The sequence below is a fragment of the Idiotropiscis lumnitzeri genome, chromosome 6 (assembly GCF_059441095.1).
Source record: "Idiotropiscis lumnitzeri isolate Australia: NSW breed Sydney's pygmy pipehorse chromosome 6, RoL_Ilum_1.0, whole genome shotgun sequence".
In the NCBI taxonomy this organism is placed as follows: Eukaryota; Metazoa; Chordata; class Actinopteri; order Syngnathiformes; family Syngnathidae; genus Idiotropiscis; species Idiotropiscis lumnitzeri.
In genome coordinates this window covers 20,086,525-20,106,410 of record NC_142396.1, presented here as the reverse complement: position 1 = coordinate 20,106,410, position 19,886 = coordinate 20,086,525, and the positions used below count along the sequence as shown (strand labels likewise).

Genomic DNA, 19,886 nt, shown 5'->3' with positions numbered 1-19,886 from the left:
AAAAAAATAAAAGTTCAATCTTTTCCTGAAATGGTTTAGCCCTGGTACAAAATTTATAAACTCTGAATCATATACCTCTGCAAAATCATATATGTCAAACACAATGAAATAACAGTAACAAACCCATTCTATCAATGTTTCCAACGGGAGCAGATTGAAGCAATAATAGTCATAATAATAATAATTTGTAATTGGTTTATATAAATAAAGATGAGGAAATGGCATTTCGTAAGTAGGTAAGTTCCCTGAACAGTATTGGAAACAATCAGGTGGAAAGAGCATCTTGTACAAACAGGCCTCCACCCAAAAGATAAATCCCTACGTGCACTTGAATAAATAAACAACGCTGCTCAATATAGGTGAAGATGAAATAGGATATGTGAACTTGCTGCACATTGACCGGCTGTAGGATAAGCAAATCATTTGTTGACTAATACTGCTACAACACAAATCATTATTTGCAATGCATTTTAAGTGTACATCAGACATTTTATGCAATGGCGGCATCTTACCTTCCCAGTTTATCTTTGTCTGGGTCCATGTCACTATTGAGGAAGAGAGACAATACAGCTTTCAAAAATATTCAAACATATTGCAACAGTGCAGGAAAGCCTGGTACAATAATTTTTCCACTCATTACAGTAAGTTCACCAGTTAAGAAAAGAGCCATTGAATCCAATGCAGTAACATACTCAATGTTTTGTTTTTGTGAATGTTTCAACTTACTCAAATGAGAAGCCATCAATTCTGTAAAGAAACAAATTAAGTGGTCAGTTTTTTCTTGTTGTGCAAGTATTCATGTATTTAGACCTTCAATTTTCTTCACACATTTATGTTACAAATTATAATGCTAAATGCTAATATTTTTTCCCCAAAAACCTATCAGGAAAAAAGAGATTTGTCATTTATTGTTAAGAAAACTATGATAAAGGCAATAAGGTGTACAATCTGACTGTACGTATAGAATGTATGTGTACGATCCCTTTTGTTTGGTCTTGCTCCTTTACTTACTGATATTCTGTGGTGCTGCCCTTTCTTTTTCGAGTGTAATCCATGCCAGGAGTGCTGATAGAGCTGGGAGACATGAAATCAGTCATAGTAGAGGAGATGTCCATCCTTTGGTCTGCCATCAGGTCATCTGTCAGAAAATAGCACAATTGTTGATGTGGCAACATAGTTGTGGAATTAACATGTATATGAAATTGCACAAAATGTGTTGCTAAAATTAGTACACATTAAAGCGCCTTATGTGTAATATGCATTTTATTGATCGGGAATCCTCCATAAATTTTGTGTTGAGCGGATTAAGTGGTTGGGAATGCCACATTGTCAAATTTAAGACTGCAGCTATTTCCCTTAAGAAACGATAATGTGTCGAGGCAATATATCGACGTTATTTTTCAACCTCGTTATGTATTTTTGGGCTGGTTTGATATTCTCTGGAGCGACTTGTAGTCCAGAAAATACAATATCACAATGGGGGAAAAAAAATAATACCACACAATATAACTGTCGTAAAAAATGCCCAAACAAAAGGGCCTTTTCACTGTTTTTATTAGTTTTCTAAGTATAAAATGTTTCAGTTCTATATATTTTTTAAAACATTTTAAATTCAATCTCATTTTCAAAAGTGTTTTTTTCTGTTTTTGGTATCGATAAGGAGCTTGGTGTGCCTGAGATTTGTTTCTATCAAACTAATACATGGTAAGCAAACATCCACAGACACGTAATTGTGTCTATGAAACCACACTCACCACAGATGTTCATCACAGCCTCTGTGTTAAAATCATCTCCTTCCATCCACTCTTGAGCCCTCAACTGCAAACATAAAAAAAAAAAAACAATGTCTGACTGTAACAACGCTCTGCATGAGAGAGAGAACAGATCATGTGGCTCGGTTCGTATCTCAATTTGGTGGTCACGGTTTAGTACGAAACACTTTGATTGCCTGGAAGTATTCGCTCAAAATTCTTTTCATTGATGCTTTTCCTCTATTATTTTTTTGATTAATCAGAAATACTGCATATCTTTGTCAGTCTATCAATGCAAGCGGCATACAGAAAAACAGACTTCCAGGGGATGTCAGAACGTAGAATAAAGCGAAGTACCCACCAGAGGTGGGACTAAGTTACATGTGTACAAGTCACAAGCAAGTCTCAAGTCGCAGAGTTCAAGTGTCAAGCAAGTTGAGCCTCGCCACAAAATTTCAAGTCATAGAATTGAAAAGAAATATTGGAGTGATAAAATGTTTTCACTGTTCAACACAAAAAAGTACATTTTTATCCATTAGAAAAAATTTAAAATTCAAATGCGCACACAGACCATATCTAAAAATTAAACAATGCATCCGATTTATATGGCAATCAAAGGGCTCACAATGGATGTTATTTAACAATTAAAAATTACATATTTTATATAAAAGAATACATGTTTATTCATCTTTACAGCTACTGATGTATCTAACACTTTTACTTTGCTGAAGAATAATGACATCATATAGTATAATCATTACGCTTAAATTAGAGATCATATTAAATGAGTCGATTGTTTTTTTTGTACAAACAAAGTGAATTCCAGCGAGTTGTGATCTTCCCGACCTAAGGTCTCTGATACATGAATGGGAAGTCCGTCTTATGCATGTACGCTGGTCTCGCTCTCATCAGGTCTGTTATGAGAGTCACGCTGGGCAATCGAAGCAGGTATCCATTCTCTTTAAGTTCTTGGTTGGCGTAGCAATTTTTTTTCACAAACGAACAAGCATGGAGACAACATTCGAACAGTTACCCATTTGAACAGATTCAGAAACCAGTGATTAAAAGATAAAAGGAACATCGGTCAGCCGATACCAGATAGACTAAGCTACAAAAAAATTAATTAGTGAGGGGGTTAAGTTGATTTTGAGTTGTAGAGTTTTGCAAGTTGGATGAAGAAATCATGAATTCAATATCAATAAAAAATGTGATTATTATTTTCTCCATAACCACTAAGTCATAAATTCAGTACTAACAAGATTAACAACATAGAATACCAGAGTGAAATTATGGAACAAGAATATTGGAAAATGAAGATAACTGTTATGAATATGAGATTGCATAACCTACTTATTGGGGGAAAGGGCCACTTGAGTATCCGGATAAGAAACAGGAAGAGGCCTCCTTGTCTGGTCAAGTAGTATACAGAGCAGTGTGGATGGTTTCAATCTTGTGTGATCTCTGGCAGGTAGGTCATGGGCTCCCAATCTGATCGGATCCTTTGGTAACAGGTGAAGTCAGTGTAACGCTGGAAAGAGATGAAAAGACCAATAAGAGAAATGAAATAAATAAAACTTAAATTAACAAAATTAATATAAGAAAAAAGATCTATTGTCAAAACAACAATGCCGAATCAACAGGTGGTGTATTTCAAGACAGTTAAATTTTGTACAGGGACCAGAATCTTTTAAGTAGATGAAGGTAAAAAAAATAAAATACTATTGAAATTAAAAAGCATCACACTTGCAGTTAAAGAGATGCTAGATGGAGTCTTAATAAGACAAGAACCTAACCAGGAAGAGGAAAATCACAGTGCCACTGAAAAGTGCAGGAGTAAAAACTGGGTCAGCAGGGCTCAATGGTCTTAAACCAGCTGGCCTCAATTTCCATCCCACATCTATTCTTTCCTAAAATCAGTGAGTCAACAAGCCATTCAGTTTCAGTTCCCTGTTTTGCAGTCTACACTCATTTGGAGAACCTGTAACAAGCCTATTCATGAACAAAGAACCAGCACAGAAGCACAAAAAGAACAAAAAACAAACAAACATATATACACACACACACCGACAAACCCTCACACACGCATACCCATCTTCAAAACACTGAATGATGGTTAAAATGGCTTCCACAACTTAACCATTAAATTAAATGAATGCATGGAACTGTTTAGTTAATTTTGGACAGTTTATATAAGGATGGTGGCTGAGCTTTTTATGACTATTGGTTAAGAAGCAATTTAAATTAGGGATGTCCCGAAATAACTTTTTCCATATGCAGCCTTGAGTATTGGCTGATTTAAAAAATTCATCTGATACGACATCAGCATAAGTAATACATTATTATTACATATAATTAGTAGTTAATCATATCACTGTAATCAATCACGAAAGCTTTCAACTGAATAGACAGTACCTTTCCCAAAAAATTGAAATGGTCAGGTGAATTCCTTTGTTTGTTGTATACTGAAGACATTTAGGTTTTTGATCAAAAGATGAATGAGTCAAAAGCACTGAAGTCCAGCTTTTATTTGGAGGTATTTACATTGCCAAGTGTTAAACAACTGAGGACAGAGCACCTTTAGTTATAAGCCACCCACTTTTCAAGTGAGGAAAAAGTATTGTAACAGATGTTAAATTGTCGTAGAACCTCGAACTTTTCAAGTAACACACACATTTTTATAGAAAATATCCCTGTAGTTACGTACATGTGCAAACCGTCTCAGCATGGATGAGCACTCGGATGTGCGTTGTCCATTCACAAAACAAAACTTATTGCGATATTTGTGCACTATAATCCCTGAGATGAGCGCATGAGCATTTGTGCACTTGTCTCGCCCTCTAAGTGTACACACCAACACTGGCGTGCAACACACACAATACATTTCTACACTCATCCCTTCATTTCTACCCAGTTATCCAGATGGTTTCAATAGTGCCCAAGTGGGTGCACACTCAGTTGTTCTACTACAGTTTACTTTAAAGCATACATTGACAAATGCTCGCCAACGCTCAACAATGACGAGACGCTGCAAGTGACCCATGGACCGCTTCATTCAGGAAGTGCAAAAATGGGCCCGAGCTGTCTTACGTGCGTTTCGGGGGTCAGGTGACGAGAATTAAATTTACATGCTTTCTATTATTTATGAGTTGACAATGACAATATTTATACAGACTGTGTTGAGACTTGATTAATTATGTTTGAAATGCTTAAAATGTGGGGAAATCTCGATTTAACAATATATAGGTGGTTTGAATTTTTTTTTGTAACATATTGTACTTTATGATCTCAGGTTTTGGCCAGGTGTGATACTGATTACATCAGATGGTCGATGCGAGGAAGAAATTAGAAGGCGCATAGGAATGGCCAAGACAAGTTTCAACCAAATGTCGCCCATTCTAAAGGATCGTAAACTCCCTATTCCTCTCAAGGTCAGAATTCTGAAATGTTTCGTGTGGTCGGTTCTGCTATACGGATGCGAATCTTGGACCCTATCCTCAGCAACGACAAAGAACATCGAAGCCGCAGAGATGTGGTTTTATCGTCGGATGCTGCGCATCCCGTACACCGCACACGAGACCAATATCTCGGTGCTCCAACGAGTTGGGAAGGAACGCCAACTCCTTCAAGACATCAAAAGAAGACAGGTCAACTTCACCGGCCACATCATCCGTAAAGGCGACATTGAAGAACTATGCCTAGCCGGAAAAGTACCTGGGAAAAGAGCTAGAGGCGGACAGAGGCTCATGTACCTAAATCAGATCAAGGACTACACCGGGCTCAGAAACTCGCGAGCTATCTGGGACGCCGCAAGAAACCGAAGACTGAAAGTTTTTTTATCATGAGTCGTCAAGGGCTGTTTCAGCCATGGCACCAGAAGAAGAAGAAGAAGAAGATACTGGTTTGGTCGCCGTGAGGATGTTTGATATTGCTCTCCACTGTCCAAAGTATACTCAGTCAGAGGGTTTGTGTGCCTGCCCAGATGTTTGGCAAATTAGAGGGAATTTTAGTTGTGCTGTTTCTTCATTCTTAATTTGACCTCAGAATGACTCAAAGGTGACGGCTGACAACACAAGAAACAAAGCTGTTATTAATATGCTCTCACCACGTTTGGGAGTGTGATTAAGTCCAAATGATACTGGTAATACAGGAAGAAAGCAATTAGAAGGACCTTAGCAATGGGCTTCAAACAAGGCAATGGTGATGTTGTAAACTGCTCCACTTGTTTGGTGCGCACCAGAATTGAAATGACATGATTTAAGGGGTTTAGCCCAACTTTTTTTTCCCCCCCAACTAGGAGCACAGTGGCCCCAAACTTCAAATTTTAGCGACAGACAGTAAATCGACTTGTGTAAATGTTAACATTTCCACTCATTTTTACTAAGGCCATTACGGAAAATAATTTAATTGTGATTTTCTTTTTGCCCCCTAATATAGTCGCGATTATGGACGTCATTATGCCCTACTTTTTACCATGAAGTTGCCAGCAAAACTAATAATATATGTAAAGATCATAAATTCTGTACATGTTGACAAAATACGTCGAGTACATTTGAATGCACATGCAGCGGCAGACTTGCGTATCGTCACTCTGAGTTGTGCGCATAAATAAAAAAAAAAAACCATTTCGTTCGGTCAGGAGCTGTGCTAAAACCGCTGCTGCTCATTTTATTTTTTTAAAGTAGGAGGAATAAGGAGAAATAGATGTAAGCAGCATGTATGTACGTGGCGAAAGAGAGACAGACAGGAGAGAGGTGGAAATATGAGTCTATAGCAACAGAGAAAAAAAATGGTAATTGTACATATTTCTATAAATTACAGATTGTGCATTCAGCAGGCAAAGAGCTCCGCGCATTGTTGGTGAAAAGAAAGGTGAATAAAATGATTCATACTGTAGCAATTAAATCGATCATATTTGCAATTGTTTACATTTATGTAATTTACAGGGCAAGCATCTCGAAGTGATGGGGATGCCAGCCAAAAGACATCACTTTCACTGTGACCGCTGGACTAATGGACGCTGCGGCAAACAGCGGACTTCCTGCAGCTGTTTATGACCAACGAGCTGCTCCAACACATCGCGGATGGCACAGAACGCTTTGCAGACAATTATTTTGAGGCCAAACCCAGCGGCCTGTACCACTCTCGAAACAAAGTAACATATTTGACACCCACGGCAAAAAAAGCCACACCACAGCAAAAATGTCAGATCTGCAAGCACAGTGAAACATGCATGTTGTGAGAAACGTGTAGGCAATTGTTTTTAGTGTATACCACACGCCCAAAATAATTATAATTTTTACGTGTGTGCGCACGCACACAATTTCATATGTAGTTCAATGGCTCATTTCAGTAGTTCAATTTTTTTTATGTACAAATAAACTATTATTTTGTTATCAAAAGCACTTTTTGACATGCTGCTTTTATTGTTTTATCGTTTGAGTTGTCACAAAAGCAAAAATAGTAGTGTTAAAACTGAAACTGTGCTTGAAATGCATGCTTTTACAAAAAGCTCATTTTCTCAGTTTTTTTCCCCCAGAAATTGGAATTTTGATGAAATTTAGCTACCTTTTAATGCTGACTTCCGAAGAATGGAAAAATACTTTCTTAAAGTAGAGTCTAATCTTTCTTTTGGTCGGTGTCAAATTTATATAGCTTTAGAACACAATATTCCGGGGGCCTTGCAAAATTAGTCAAAATCCAGAAAAACACTGAGATTGAGGAGGGTGGGCCAGTGAAAACGACGGGGATTGAATGAGTTAATTTATTTTTAAACAATGTTTATTACAACAACAACAAGAAAAAATCACATCACAAAATTAAAAAAAGAACAGATGGGACAATAAATACGGCGGTAGTGATTTGCACTCATGGCGAGAAGTTATTCCAATTCCAATGCAGCAAGTTTAAATCACGATATCAATACAAAGCATGTGTTTGTTGCAAAGATGTATAATATTTTGGACAGTTTGAATTACAATTAATTACGATTAATAAATTTGTAAACTGTGATTAACTCGATTACAATTTTAAATCGTTTGACACCCCTGCAAAACCTCAAAAAACAATTAGCCTTTCCATGGCTGACTTAAAAGAGAATGAATGAGAATGAGCCACTCACATGCAGCTCCAGTCATGACTTGTCTTTTTTTCTTTTTCAAGTCACCAAGACACCCAAACATAATGCATTGGGTGAGGCTTTACGTAAGGTTAATTGTTCAAAAGGTGGTTATATATTACAATTGCAGCCATAAGCATTAGCTTGACTTACTTTTTTTCCCCCACCAAGTCACTCCAGACTACGCCTATACCACTCATCTGAAAATGACTCATCCAATGCGGCCATACTCAGCTGTTGAGTTGGCCTCCTGGACCTTTTGTGTGCTGAATTTTTTAAGTCTGTCAATCCATCCATCCATCTTCTGCACCGCATATGGTCTTTGTGGGCGGGCGTGCTGGATATTTTCCAAAGTCCAACTTTTCACCAAGGTTCGACAACAAGGGTTCTCGTTAAGTTTGCTGTCTGACATTGACGCTCCCGAAGTGGCTCCGGCTCATAAGACACACGCTCCTGTTTGAAGCCAATAAATCCAAACTAATGTGCAGAACGCGTTTCTACTTTCACAGGTTGAAGTGGACAAGAGTAGTCTTGTGCATTTGCATTTTGGTGGCGATCGGTCGCCGTTTTAGACAACAGCTATAGGGGATGTGCCAATTTGTTGTAAATCTCATCACAAAAAAACAACAAAATCACAAGAGAGTAGGGATTTAACAATTCAAGCGCTGATTCGATTAAATTTTCGATTTTCCATTCGATATTTTTCTTTTTTTTAATTGCTGCCACGCTTGTCTATGTGCGCACGTGTAATGCTTCAGCTGTCCACACACAAAATATGTATTGATGTTTAGCGCAAGCGTCTAAATGTTTTATGCATTTTGAAAGGAACCAAAAACTATACACTATACCGAGTTGCACTATTATTATGAAACAACCTATAAATACTAAAAGAAATACATTTTTTAAATATAGAAGAGACTGGAATCATATGAATAAAATTGAGGAACTGCACCATGCTAAAGAAAATTAAAATAATCACTTGAATTGATTTTTTATTTTGTTTTTATTTAACCTGAATAGAAAACGTTTTGTGTTGCTTATCTACTATGCATAATATCATCTCCACATTCAAAATGTGGTATGTGCCCAGAAAGAAAGAGAGAGAAATGGAGAGAGGGGGAGCGTGAGAGAGAAAAATCTCGAGCGTGATACATGTAAAAAAAAAAAAAAACCTCAGAAATAACATTGCTTACCAAAACAATTGTTAACCCATTTTTCCCAATATTTTTACCACTGTAAATTAGTATATTCTAAGGACCTAGGTATGTTATGTTTTATTGTTGTGTGTTGCCATCAATGGCTTGTGGCAAATGTCATGTTGTACTTTGGGTGCTGAAATTTCCAACTTAAAAAAGCGCAACACGCGGAGAGTGGTCACAAGTTAGCACTTGTGTACTAGCATTTTCAATGTCAATCATGCATAACTAAAAACTATGTTTTGGTTTTCAATACACGTGAGTTCGCTGACTAACACTGCCACAAACCACAGTAGACGCAACAATATGTTAGCGAACCACAACAGAATAGTCGCGTATGACGTTCCATCAGATGCACACATTAGCCTGTGCGTGCTGACTACAGCTGGCAATGTCAGAAATTATGTTATTGTAAATTAAATCGGGCGTCAGTCGCAACGTTTTTCCTTTATAAATGCTCTTTTATCACTGCTGTGTTGCTATGAAATGGAAATTTACATTGTATTAAGTGGCGTAGGTGCGCAGTTTGTTTACAGCACAGACTTGAGATAACGGCGTAGCGAATTGATTCCTTTATTTTTTTTTTATATCGAAGCATGTTTTGAGCAGATGATATCGATATTAAATCGATTTTAGATTAAAAGGCTAACGTGCTTGTAAAAACATTCAGCACAGCGATTTCAACAGAGCTATTATCTCTCCCAAAGCACCAATAATCGTCAGCTGGTTCCACGTGTACAACCGATAATTTTATTTATTTTTTTCAGTCACCATATTGCGAAATTCAAGTGTACCCTGGTGCAAATAAACCACTCCGTGAAAACTAAAGCAGTGCTATAGATGAACCACAAAGGTGAAGTACATTGCAAACGTTATGACTAATATTCAAGTACAAGCATCGACCAGTCATATATGACACGAGTGATCCGTGTAATACACTCACTTTTACACACACAATAAATACATCTCCAGGTTTTCAACTAGCAAGCCGCCAGTTGTATATAAATTGTTTTACAACAGTAATAATCCCAGCAGATAAAATATATAAGTGCACACTCAGTGACCAAAATGCACCGAGCAGGTATAGCATGCGTCAGTAAATGGAAGGCGATCGGCGAAGTACACACACAGTACTTTTTAAAATGCCGTTAGACATTCCCAGACTTTGATATTTATTTTTTTACATGAGACGTTTGTTGTTTTATTTGGCTAAATCGTGACTGGGCTTGTGACGTCACTTCGGCTCAAAGACCAAAATAGGGGAGAGATTTGTTTAAAATCTCACTGACGTTTCTAGAGAGGAAAACAATGTGCTGCTATGCACAGTTTAAATATAATTATTAAATGTTGATTATGCAAAAATGAAAACCTGTTCCATTATTAAGTGGACTTTTTCCTGTATTAATAACCAAGAAATATATATTTTCATTTTTATATGAATACCCGATTACTCAATATAATTACCCTATACGTCAAAGTGCAACTAATATTTTTTCAGATACATTTATTTTAGGAAATGCACATTTAATCCCACATTACATCTCGTGTAGTTATGATTATCTTTGTTCTGATGCCAGTAATCTCCTCTAACTGGTTTTGTTTGATACATTTCTGAAAATCTTCCAATCCAGTTCCGCCCCTAAATACATATGACTGCCAAATGCACCAAGTGTGACTCAAATGAAACTGACGTCTAATATACATGATTTTAAAAAAATGTCATAACTTCAACAGAACAATTTTTAGATGATGACATGTCAGGTACTGTGAATTGTTACTACAAATATGAATGTGATGCAAATGAAACTGGCTTGTGTTCTGATCACAAAAACACCTGTGGCAGTACGCATGACTTAACAGTAGGCCTGCCACAAACGATTATTTTGGTAGTCGACTAATCACCAACAGTAATCACGATTAGTCGACTAATCGGATCATATGTAAATTGTGGCATGTCGCACCAGCAAGCAGCCGCTCTTATACAACCATAATTAGTTTACAGCTTGATTATTTATGCATGTACAAATGAATGAGATGATGCAACATTCAACATCAGTTAAGCTTTGCATCTTGGACCTGCATTTCTGAGATGCTCATCAATGATAGTGCAGTTTAAATTGAAGGCAATATTGTGGCTTTAAATGTTTTGGCTGCAATTGTTAAGTGCATTTTAAAACAAAACAAAAACTATACACTTTGCAGAGTTGCACAAATACTATGAAACTAAGGACTTTCTGACCAACAGACCCCAGACTGTGTTGCTCGGCCCCTACACATCCTCCACCCGAACGCTGAGCACCGGTTCCCCTCAAGGATGCGTGCTGAGCCCTCTCCTATACGCCCTCTACACCTATGACTGCAGCCCGGCCCACGGTAACAACACCGTCGTCAAATTTGCTGACGATACGACAGTGGTCGGTCTGATCTCGAAAGGTGACGAGACAGCCTACAGGGAGGAGGTCCAGAGACTAACGGCTTGGTGTGAGGACAACAGACTGCAACTCAACATTGCAAAAACAAAGGAGATCGTCAACGACTTTAGGAGGAACAAGACGGTGCCAACCCCCCTCTACATCAGAGGTGAATGTGTGGAGAGGGTCCACACATTCAAGTTCCTAGGAGTACAGATCTCCGATGACCTCTCCTGGACACACAACACCACAGCAGTGGTAAAGAAGGTCCACCAGGGTCTGCATTTCCTGAGAGTCCTCAGGAAATTCAACCTGGACAAGAAGCCGCTGCTAGCCTTCTACCACTCGTCCATCGAGAGCCTGCTGACGTACTGTGTCTCCACCTGGTACAGCGGCTGCACTGAGGTGGACAGAGTGAGGCTCCAGAGGACAGTCAAAACAGTGCAGAGGATTATTGGCTGCCCTCTCCCCTCCCTGTCGGACATCTACACCGCCCGGTGCCTCAGCAGAGCTCTCAATATCGTCAAGGACAATACCCACCCAAACTCACACCTGTTTGACCTGTTACCCTCTGGCAGGCGCTACAGGTGCATCAAATCGAGGACCAATAGACTGAAAAACAGTTTCTTCCCGAGAGCCATCACCATTCTGAACTATGACACACACATAAGACCACCCTTACCTTGCAGAACAGCGACATAATGTGTTTTTATTTATCCAATTTCGTATTATTTTCCATCTCATTATTTATTCTTTCATTTATCTAATTTATATATTTGATTAAATTATTGTTGTATTGCACTGGAAAGGGGAGCTCTCTAATCTCGTTGCACACTGTACAATGACAATAAAGGGATTTCTGATACTGATTCTGATGAATACATAACAAAATACCTGTAAACAAATTTCACTTTTCTTTGACACCAAGCATTTTTTTAAGTGTAGAAGGTAGTGAAATTTGAGGAGTAAAATAGGAAAATGCACTGTGCTAAAGAAAAATAAAATGAACACTTGTATTGGTCTTTAATTTTGTTTTCATTTAACCTTATTCCGAATTGTTTGTTTTTCTTCTCTAATAAAAATCTTGAAAAAAAATCTTTAACTGTTAAGAGGAACATATTTTTTATCATTTTTTGTTAGTACTATCATGGAGTAGATTGCAACAAACTTCATTATTCGTTTTACTGTTATGCGATGCCAATGCCGGCTTGTGGCAAATATGTCATATTTTGTTACTGTGAGAACTTTCTAGTTGTTCGTGAACACAACACTACATTCACGAGAGAGCGTTATATCTTCTGTCAAACGAGGCATAAACAAAGTGTTCTGGTTGTTAAAAAACGGGTTTGCTGAATAAAACCTCCTTAATCCATATTTGACGCTACAATATGTTAGCACGGCAAAAAGGACATTGTATCCGTGCACATTTAACACACACCTGTGTGTGCTGACTACAGCTAGCTTGCAGACACGACTGAATGTGTCAGGAATTAAAAAAATTAAATAAAAAAAAAATTAAATTAAAAAAAGGCATCAGCCACAACGCGCTTCCTTTCTCGATCGCGCATCCCCTTCGTGCTGCCATGAAAGAGAGGTTTGCATCCTAATTATTAGCAGCTGAAAAGTGCCGTAACTTTAGCATTCTGTTGCTAACATCAGCTTACCATGACACCCACAATGCTTCACAGGATGACCTGGATCACTGCGAACTACATACGTGCACTCTACGTGGCATACAGCCAGCGAGGAAAAAAGCGAGACGAGGCCGTTTCAAGAAAAAAGCAATGCGCCAAATGCATGAATATAAAATGTAAATATATAAATAAAGGACACGTCGACTACTTAAATGTCGACGATATGGATCGTCGACGTTGTCGTGATTAGTCGACTAATCTTGGCAGCCCTACCTTACAGTACAATAGTGTGATTATAAAAGTGTAGTTTGTGAGTTACAAGCAGCAAAACGCTTTCCTAACAATTCAACTTAGAAGAATTTAGATTTTTAGGACAAATTAGCATAAAAAAATGGTATATCTGCTATGTTAATCCAATAATACAAGCAGTGCAGCTTTCATTGTCACAGCTTTAATAGTGCAAGTTGGAGACCACAGTGTCCAAAGTTTTGAACATTGTTGGTGACTGAAATGTGCATCCTTGGAGGGGTTAACCACAACACAAAAAAAATTCACCTCACAATGACCAATGTATTGCACTGTTGAGTCACAGGAACATTGCTCTTATCATGATGCCTTCGTGGCAACACTGATGAACATCGCTATTTGCATATGTGCAAAAATACAAGTCTGAAGTTCACAACAGAGATCTTTCCTCTTAAACATAATTTTCATAAAACAAAAACAACACTTATCCAGGCTCTTTTTTTAATCAATTCTCAACGAATTGGTTTAAAGTCAAAACATGAATGCATGACATGGACTGTGATCAATAATTTCCAGGCAATGCGTTTGAGCCAAAATCGGACAAAAATCTCATAATGAAGGCTTCAAGTGGATGAGCACAAGAAGATTAACTAATACTAAAAATATAAATAAACATGTAAACATGTCGAATCGTGAGTCCCCTTCGAAAGCTCATACAACAGTAAAGACCAAAATGTAGTTACATCTTCAACACAAAATCGATTAGCATCATATGGAAACATCTGCAGGGAGAAGCAGCCGTGCTGTCGTCACATTTTCACAACCGGTACCAACCAACACTGTCACAATTTTCATGACCAAATATGAGCCTTTTGTATCGCGGCATTTCGGTGTTAAGGGTGGGCTGCTACCACACCTCGCCGCGTGCTATACGGAAATGGTATATATAGCTTCTTGAAGTTTTCGTTAAAGATAGGATGCTGTCGCAGAAAACGTACATTACTTGCTCACCAAGGCCCGTTTACACTGCGTGCGTCTTAGCTTTAGGTAGCATTGTTCACCTGGTCGTTAGCACTGGACACGCCACTATTTAACAAACACACAAGCAGGGATTGAAAATTCTGACGTTTTCGTTCAAGAATCGGTTAGCTGTCAACGCAACTCCAACCCCTGGGGGGTTTCCCATTATTGTCAGAACTAGTATAACATTTAATCCAATAGACTAATAATAGCATTTGACTACTAGCCGTGGAACGCTACATGTGAAGAATTGGCCAGCGAGCTAATGTCCCTCCTTCCCAACGCTGGGAAAACATCGACGACATACATCATGGATACACGCCGGAGAAGCAGAAACGGCTCCGATATACAACAGAATCAGCACGCATGCCGGCTTTTATTTAATACTTACATTTGGTTTGCGAGGATTTGACTATCCATTGAAGGCCACTGGATAAATGTGTTGTACAAAGTCAAAGGAACTGTGACATAAACGATTTTCAATCGGTGACCCAGTTTCTCTTTACCGTCATGCCTGTCGGACCACTAACCTAGTTTTCCAACCAATGGCAGTAGTGCTAGTGCCATTGGTTCTCTTCTGGCCAATCAGAAATGAGCTTAGAGTGGAAAAAAGATGACGGGCGTTGCAGACGACCAATTATAGTCTTCAATCAAACGGAATGCAGAGGCTACTTGCGTGTGAGAGTTCCTGTGGTGACCACTGCAAGGCGAGTGAAGTTGATTCCTGACGCGAGATGGCGCTGTCTCACTCATGTTCCTTATCTAATACAAATACAATTCTTAAAGGCCTGGCTTGTTAACATGCCCTGCCACATAAACTGGGTTGGCACCAGAGCCGTACACATGACTGTGCTGTAACGTGACCCGTGTCATCCATGCGGAATTAAAAACAGATGAAGGGGGATCAGTATAATTTTTAAATCACCTGATTTAACAACACCATCCCAATTTACTTTTAAGGTCAAGCAAGAAGTAGTCAATACTGCAACAGTAGTAGGGAAAATGTCACTTTTTCACCTTGGAGGCAACAAAATACAAGAACTGTGTTTGTTAGCTTTCCGGCTCCTTTTCATCAATGTGATTTAACGGCATGTTCAAGCAGACATACAGTCATTTCATAAACCACTCATGGGATTTTTTTTTTAATTGACCGAAAAACAACAGTGATACTCGACAAATACATGTTCAAATACTTCTTTAAATACTTGTTCTGCCAAAATGTCCTACACGTACGAATCGTCCTACCGGAGGCTGATTAGACAGCCTGCTCTGTCAAAATGTCCTACCCTTGTGAAACTTCCTATTAGAGCAGGAGTGGGCAAACTTTTTGATTGGTGGGTCACAATGGGTTCTAAAATTTAATTTAAATTTTAATTTAATTTAATGTACACATTTAATTTGAAATGAAAATGAACAAACGCATTACAACAAAATATCTGTCTTTGACACACCAGCGTATTTAGAAAATAAAAAATTAACAAGGTTTATTCATTTAATTTTCTTCAAGTTTGGCGGGCCGGATTAAAAATTTAACGGATTTATTTGTTGAGAGAGAGAGAGATTGAGAGAGAGAGAAGTAGTAGCCAGGTGATGTGAGAAGGAGTAGCCAGGAGTTGTGATCGGTTACGGTCACTGGAGCCGTTTTGTAAGAAAAAAAAGCTCAGAACTTCCCACGAAATTGGTAGGACGTCTCGATGGGTAGGAAGGAATTTCAGACCACCGGATCTGGGTCAGATTGTCCATATTCACAAAAAAATTTGTTGAGAGAGAGAGAGAGAGAGAGAGAGATTGAGAGAGAGAGAGAGAAGGAGTAGCCAGGTGATGTGAGAAGGAGTAGCCAGGAGTTGTGATCGGTTACGGTCACTGGAGCCGTTTTGTAAGAAAAAAAAGCTCAGAACTTCCCACGAAATTGGTAGGACGTCTCGATGGGTAGGAAGGAATTTCAGACCACCGGATCTGGGTCAGATTGTCCATATTCACAAAACCTTACCTGCACCTTACCTACAGATTCCACTACATTTTGAGAGCAGTAACATCACAGCCTTTGTGACCCACCTAGGAGTATTTCGCTTCACTCCAATGCCCTGTGCCCACCCTGGCCAACAGCCCTAGTATCGGCACTTGCGATAGCAGCCAATACCAATGGCTGAGAAAGCACTTTTCTAAGTGAACTGGAGACATGCCCATCCACAAATTTGTCCATTAAGCCTATGTTCACATTGCAGCTAAATTCCATCTTTTTGCCCAAAGGCGAAATTTATCTGATGTTATCATGCAGTGTGAAGTTGATTTATTTTTTTTTTTTAAATCCGACCCGGGCCACTCGTATCTGCTTACAAATTGGATATGTATGTAATGCGTCTGCAGTATGAATGCCAACCTATGCGTCATCAAAAGCCGAATATGCACTCTGTGCGGCAAGGGAACTTTAAAAGGTTTATATTAGGGCTGTCAATGTAAAAGCATTATTTTTGGATATTCATTAAAATGATGTAAAGTGTTAAAAAATACCTCAGTTAAATGAGTTTTATGCACATACTTCCAGTGGTAGCTGACCTCCGCTAACTTTGCAGCCAAACTTAAAGAGTCACTTGCATGAAGACAAGCAAAGACAGACTTTTACAGAGTTTTATTTTAGAGATGATGTTCAACGGTTCCTTGGAGAAATCAAAAATAATTTGCACTCTTTGTCAAGCCAAATTCAAATACCATATCAATTGTATGTCTGTGGCGTATCAAGTGAGTGTATAAGACCCTGTTTAAGTACCTCCATGGGGCCTCGCAAATCAACGCTGCTGGAGTGTGGGGCTCACAGCAAGAACTAAACCCGTGAGTGAGAAATTTTAAAATTTATAGTATGGAAAGAACATAAAAAAATGTCAGAAAACCTGACTCAGTTTAGATTTTTTTGTTCAACGTGTATTTTACAGGGAAATAATTTTATTAAAGAATCCATTAAACGGAAAGTCAACCTCCCCAAAGATTTTGCGAAAATATGTTCTAATATGTTCTCTACCTTCACCGGTCTAAACCTGCCATTATGATAGGGGCAGACAATTTTTATGAATAAGGCCAGAAGGTCAAGGCCGGAACAGTACCTTGGTTGCGGCCGGAGGGCGGGGGACTGACCATCAAAAAAGGGTCAAGTGCCCAGCTCTGTTACAGCTCTGGTTTGTTTTAGGTTAAATCCAACATTTTACTCAAGTACATGTAGTTGCTATAGTTACATGGTTATTTATCACAATCAATTATGGAAAAATATATGATTAATTGCTGTAGTTAAAACATTTCAATTGCTTGGCAGCACCAGTTTATATTTATGCTGCGAGTGCATTATTAGTATGTTTTCACCAAAATTTATGTTTATCTGTTAACACAATTTTGGCATGGCTCAGAGTGCCAGCGGCCAATACCAATGGTAAATGTTTTCCCTGAGAACTGTATCCATGTCCATCGATTTATAGTTCAGATTTAATTTCTGTAAGTGTACTGTATGTATCACACATAGATGAACAACCACTCACACAATCACACATAGGGACAATTTCGAGTGTTCAATGAACCGATTATGCCTATTTTTGGAATGGGATGATGTATGATGGATGTACAGGATATGAAACTGTAGATTACCCACAGTATTATTGGGCCAAATCGCCTTGCAGGAAATAGGAATGTTGCTAACATTAGGACTACTGTTGTCATTTTTGCCGATCTCTTCTTTAAAAAAAAAAAAAGATGTCAGAAAAAAATCACAAAATACAGTAAAAATGTCACAAAGTACTGCACAACTTTCAAAATAAAAGCAATGTATATTTTACATTTTACTTTGATTTCATGGTGTCTGTGAGGGCCGGTCAGAGACTACGGTCAGGACAGATTTGTATTTTGCTCAACACTGACTGTTTTACGTTAACGTGTACAGTGTACACATGTTAGAGCAATTTGAATGAAGCACACTTGGTACACTGTCATTGTACTCACCTTACTGGAAACAGCTGCAACCAAGGTTTTACTTTTTAGGCAATAATTTCAAAAAGATTGTTTGGCACAAACACAACCTTTTTCATCTCCAAATTAGTCCCACAGTGACAGCGAAGAATGGTGGTGCATGGCAGCATAATGTTTTGTGGCAGTCTTTCTTCAGTGACCAGGGGCCTTTGACAAAGTTGTGGGAATAATGAACAGTTTGAAATAGCAATCAGTGTTACGATCAAACCTCCAGACTTCCTGAAGCAAAGAAAATGTCAGGAAAAGCTTAGCACAACATGGGGATTTATTTGGGTTCATCATTGGAACGTTAAATGGTGACATTTGTGTACTGACTCACTTTTAACATAATTTGAATGTGATGGTTTGTGAACACAGCCACATTCCATTATAAGCAAGTGTGCAACCACATCGTTTCAATTAGTTTTACTGAAAAAATAATTCAAGCTGAACATGTCATATGTCAAAGGAAACGTGTTGCACTACGTGTAGTAGTCACACCAGAAACGAACCCAAACACGCTCGCGGACAACCACACGCACACGCGCGCCATCACAGTAATACTTTATAGTTAATAATCATGCTTTCAAATTAACATCTTGACATGTCGTTGTTTGAGGAAGAGGAATTTCCTTGAGCAAAGGACTCACTTTTAACATAATTTGAATGTGATGGTTTGTGAACACAGCCACATTCCATTATAAGCAAGTGTGCAACCACATCGTTTCAATTAGTTTTACTGAAAAAATAATTCAAGCTGGACATATTTCCTTGAGCAAAAGACTAACTAATTAGTGATTTGTAATCGCTGACCACGAAGACAGATTTAGACTGATTTTTGAAAATATTTCAGAGAATTATGCCGTTTAAACATCTTAGAGCTTTGAGTTTTGCGCATCAAAAATTGGAGCAAAAAACATAATTAAGTTTATATCTCCGTGTGTGTGTGGCCTGATTAAAATTACCGACAGATATGTATTAAGTATTGCAAGGAATCAAATAGTCCGTCAGTCAAACTGTCATTCTGTACAATAAAATGATGCCAGGTATTCATTTGTTCGATCGGAGATGAAAAAGAAACATAACCTATGTGTTATGAGTTGCCAAAGAAGTTACTACCACTAGATGACAGCATTGACTCGGAAAAATCCAAATGAGTCGTTTTTGTCATTGAACCTGAAAGTGTATGCTGTATATCACAGCTACTAACAAAAGAGACAACTATAAACTGTACAATACATAGGTATAACATCTGTTATTGATCACACGAGGTGGCTATTTTCAAGCACGTACACGCGTATTACTTAAATAACTATAAAAAGATGACTCCAAACAAATAACAAATAACAGCATTGACGTATGAAAATACATTTTGTCAAATCTAAAAATTTACATTTTTAAGAGTTTTGATGATAATTCCCAGTCAATTGCATGTATTTCCGTGTAGCATGCGAAGTGGCGACGTTTATACAAATTTCGAGGTGTTCTTGAATGCACCATGGCTGTCACATGGCAGGTGGAGTTGA

At 38.3% G+C, this 19,886-nt stretch overlaps 1 protein-coding gene across 2 annotated transcripts in view; it reads right to left on the bottom strand.

Moving 5' to 3' along the window:
* Window positions 1-14,939, bottom strand: part of bmal1a (basic helix-loop-helix ARNT like 1a) — a 35,728-nt gene extending 20,789 nt beyond the window's left edge. For both annotated transcript variants that reach the window (XM_088298161.1, XM_088298162.1), the window contains exons 1-6: window positions 14,765-14,939; window positions 3,102-3,279; window positions 1,755-1,818; window positions 1,012-1,138; window positions 727-747; window positions 513-545 (exon numbers count right to left, since the gene is read on the bottom strand). In XM_088298161.1, the coding sequence (XP_088154287.1) occupies window positions 513-545; window positions 727-747; window positions 1,012-1,138; window positions 1,755-1,800 (227 nt within the window). In that variant the 5' untranslated portion in view covers window positions 1,801-1,818; window positions 3,102-3,279; window positions 14,765-14,939. The remainder of the gene's footprint in view (window positions 1-512; window positions 546-726; window positions 748-1,011; window positions 1,139-1,754; window positions 1,819-3,101; window positions 3,280-14,764) is intronic.
* Between the last annotated feature and the right edge of the window lie 4,947 nt (window positions 14,940-19,886).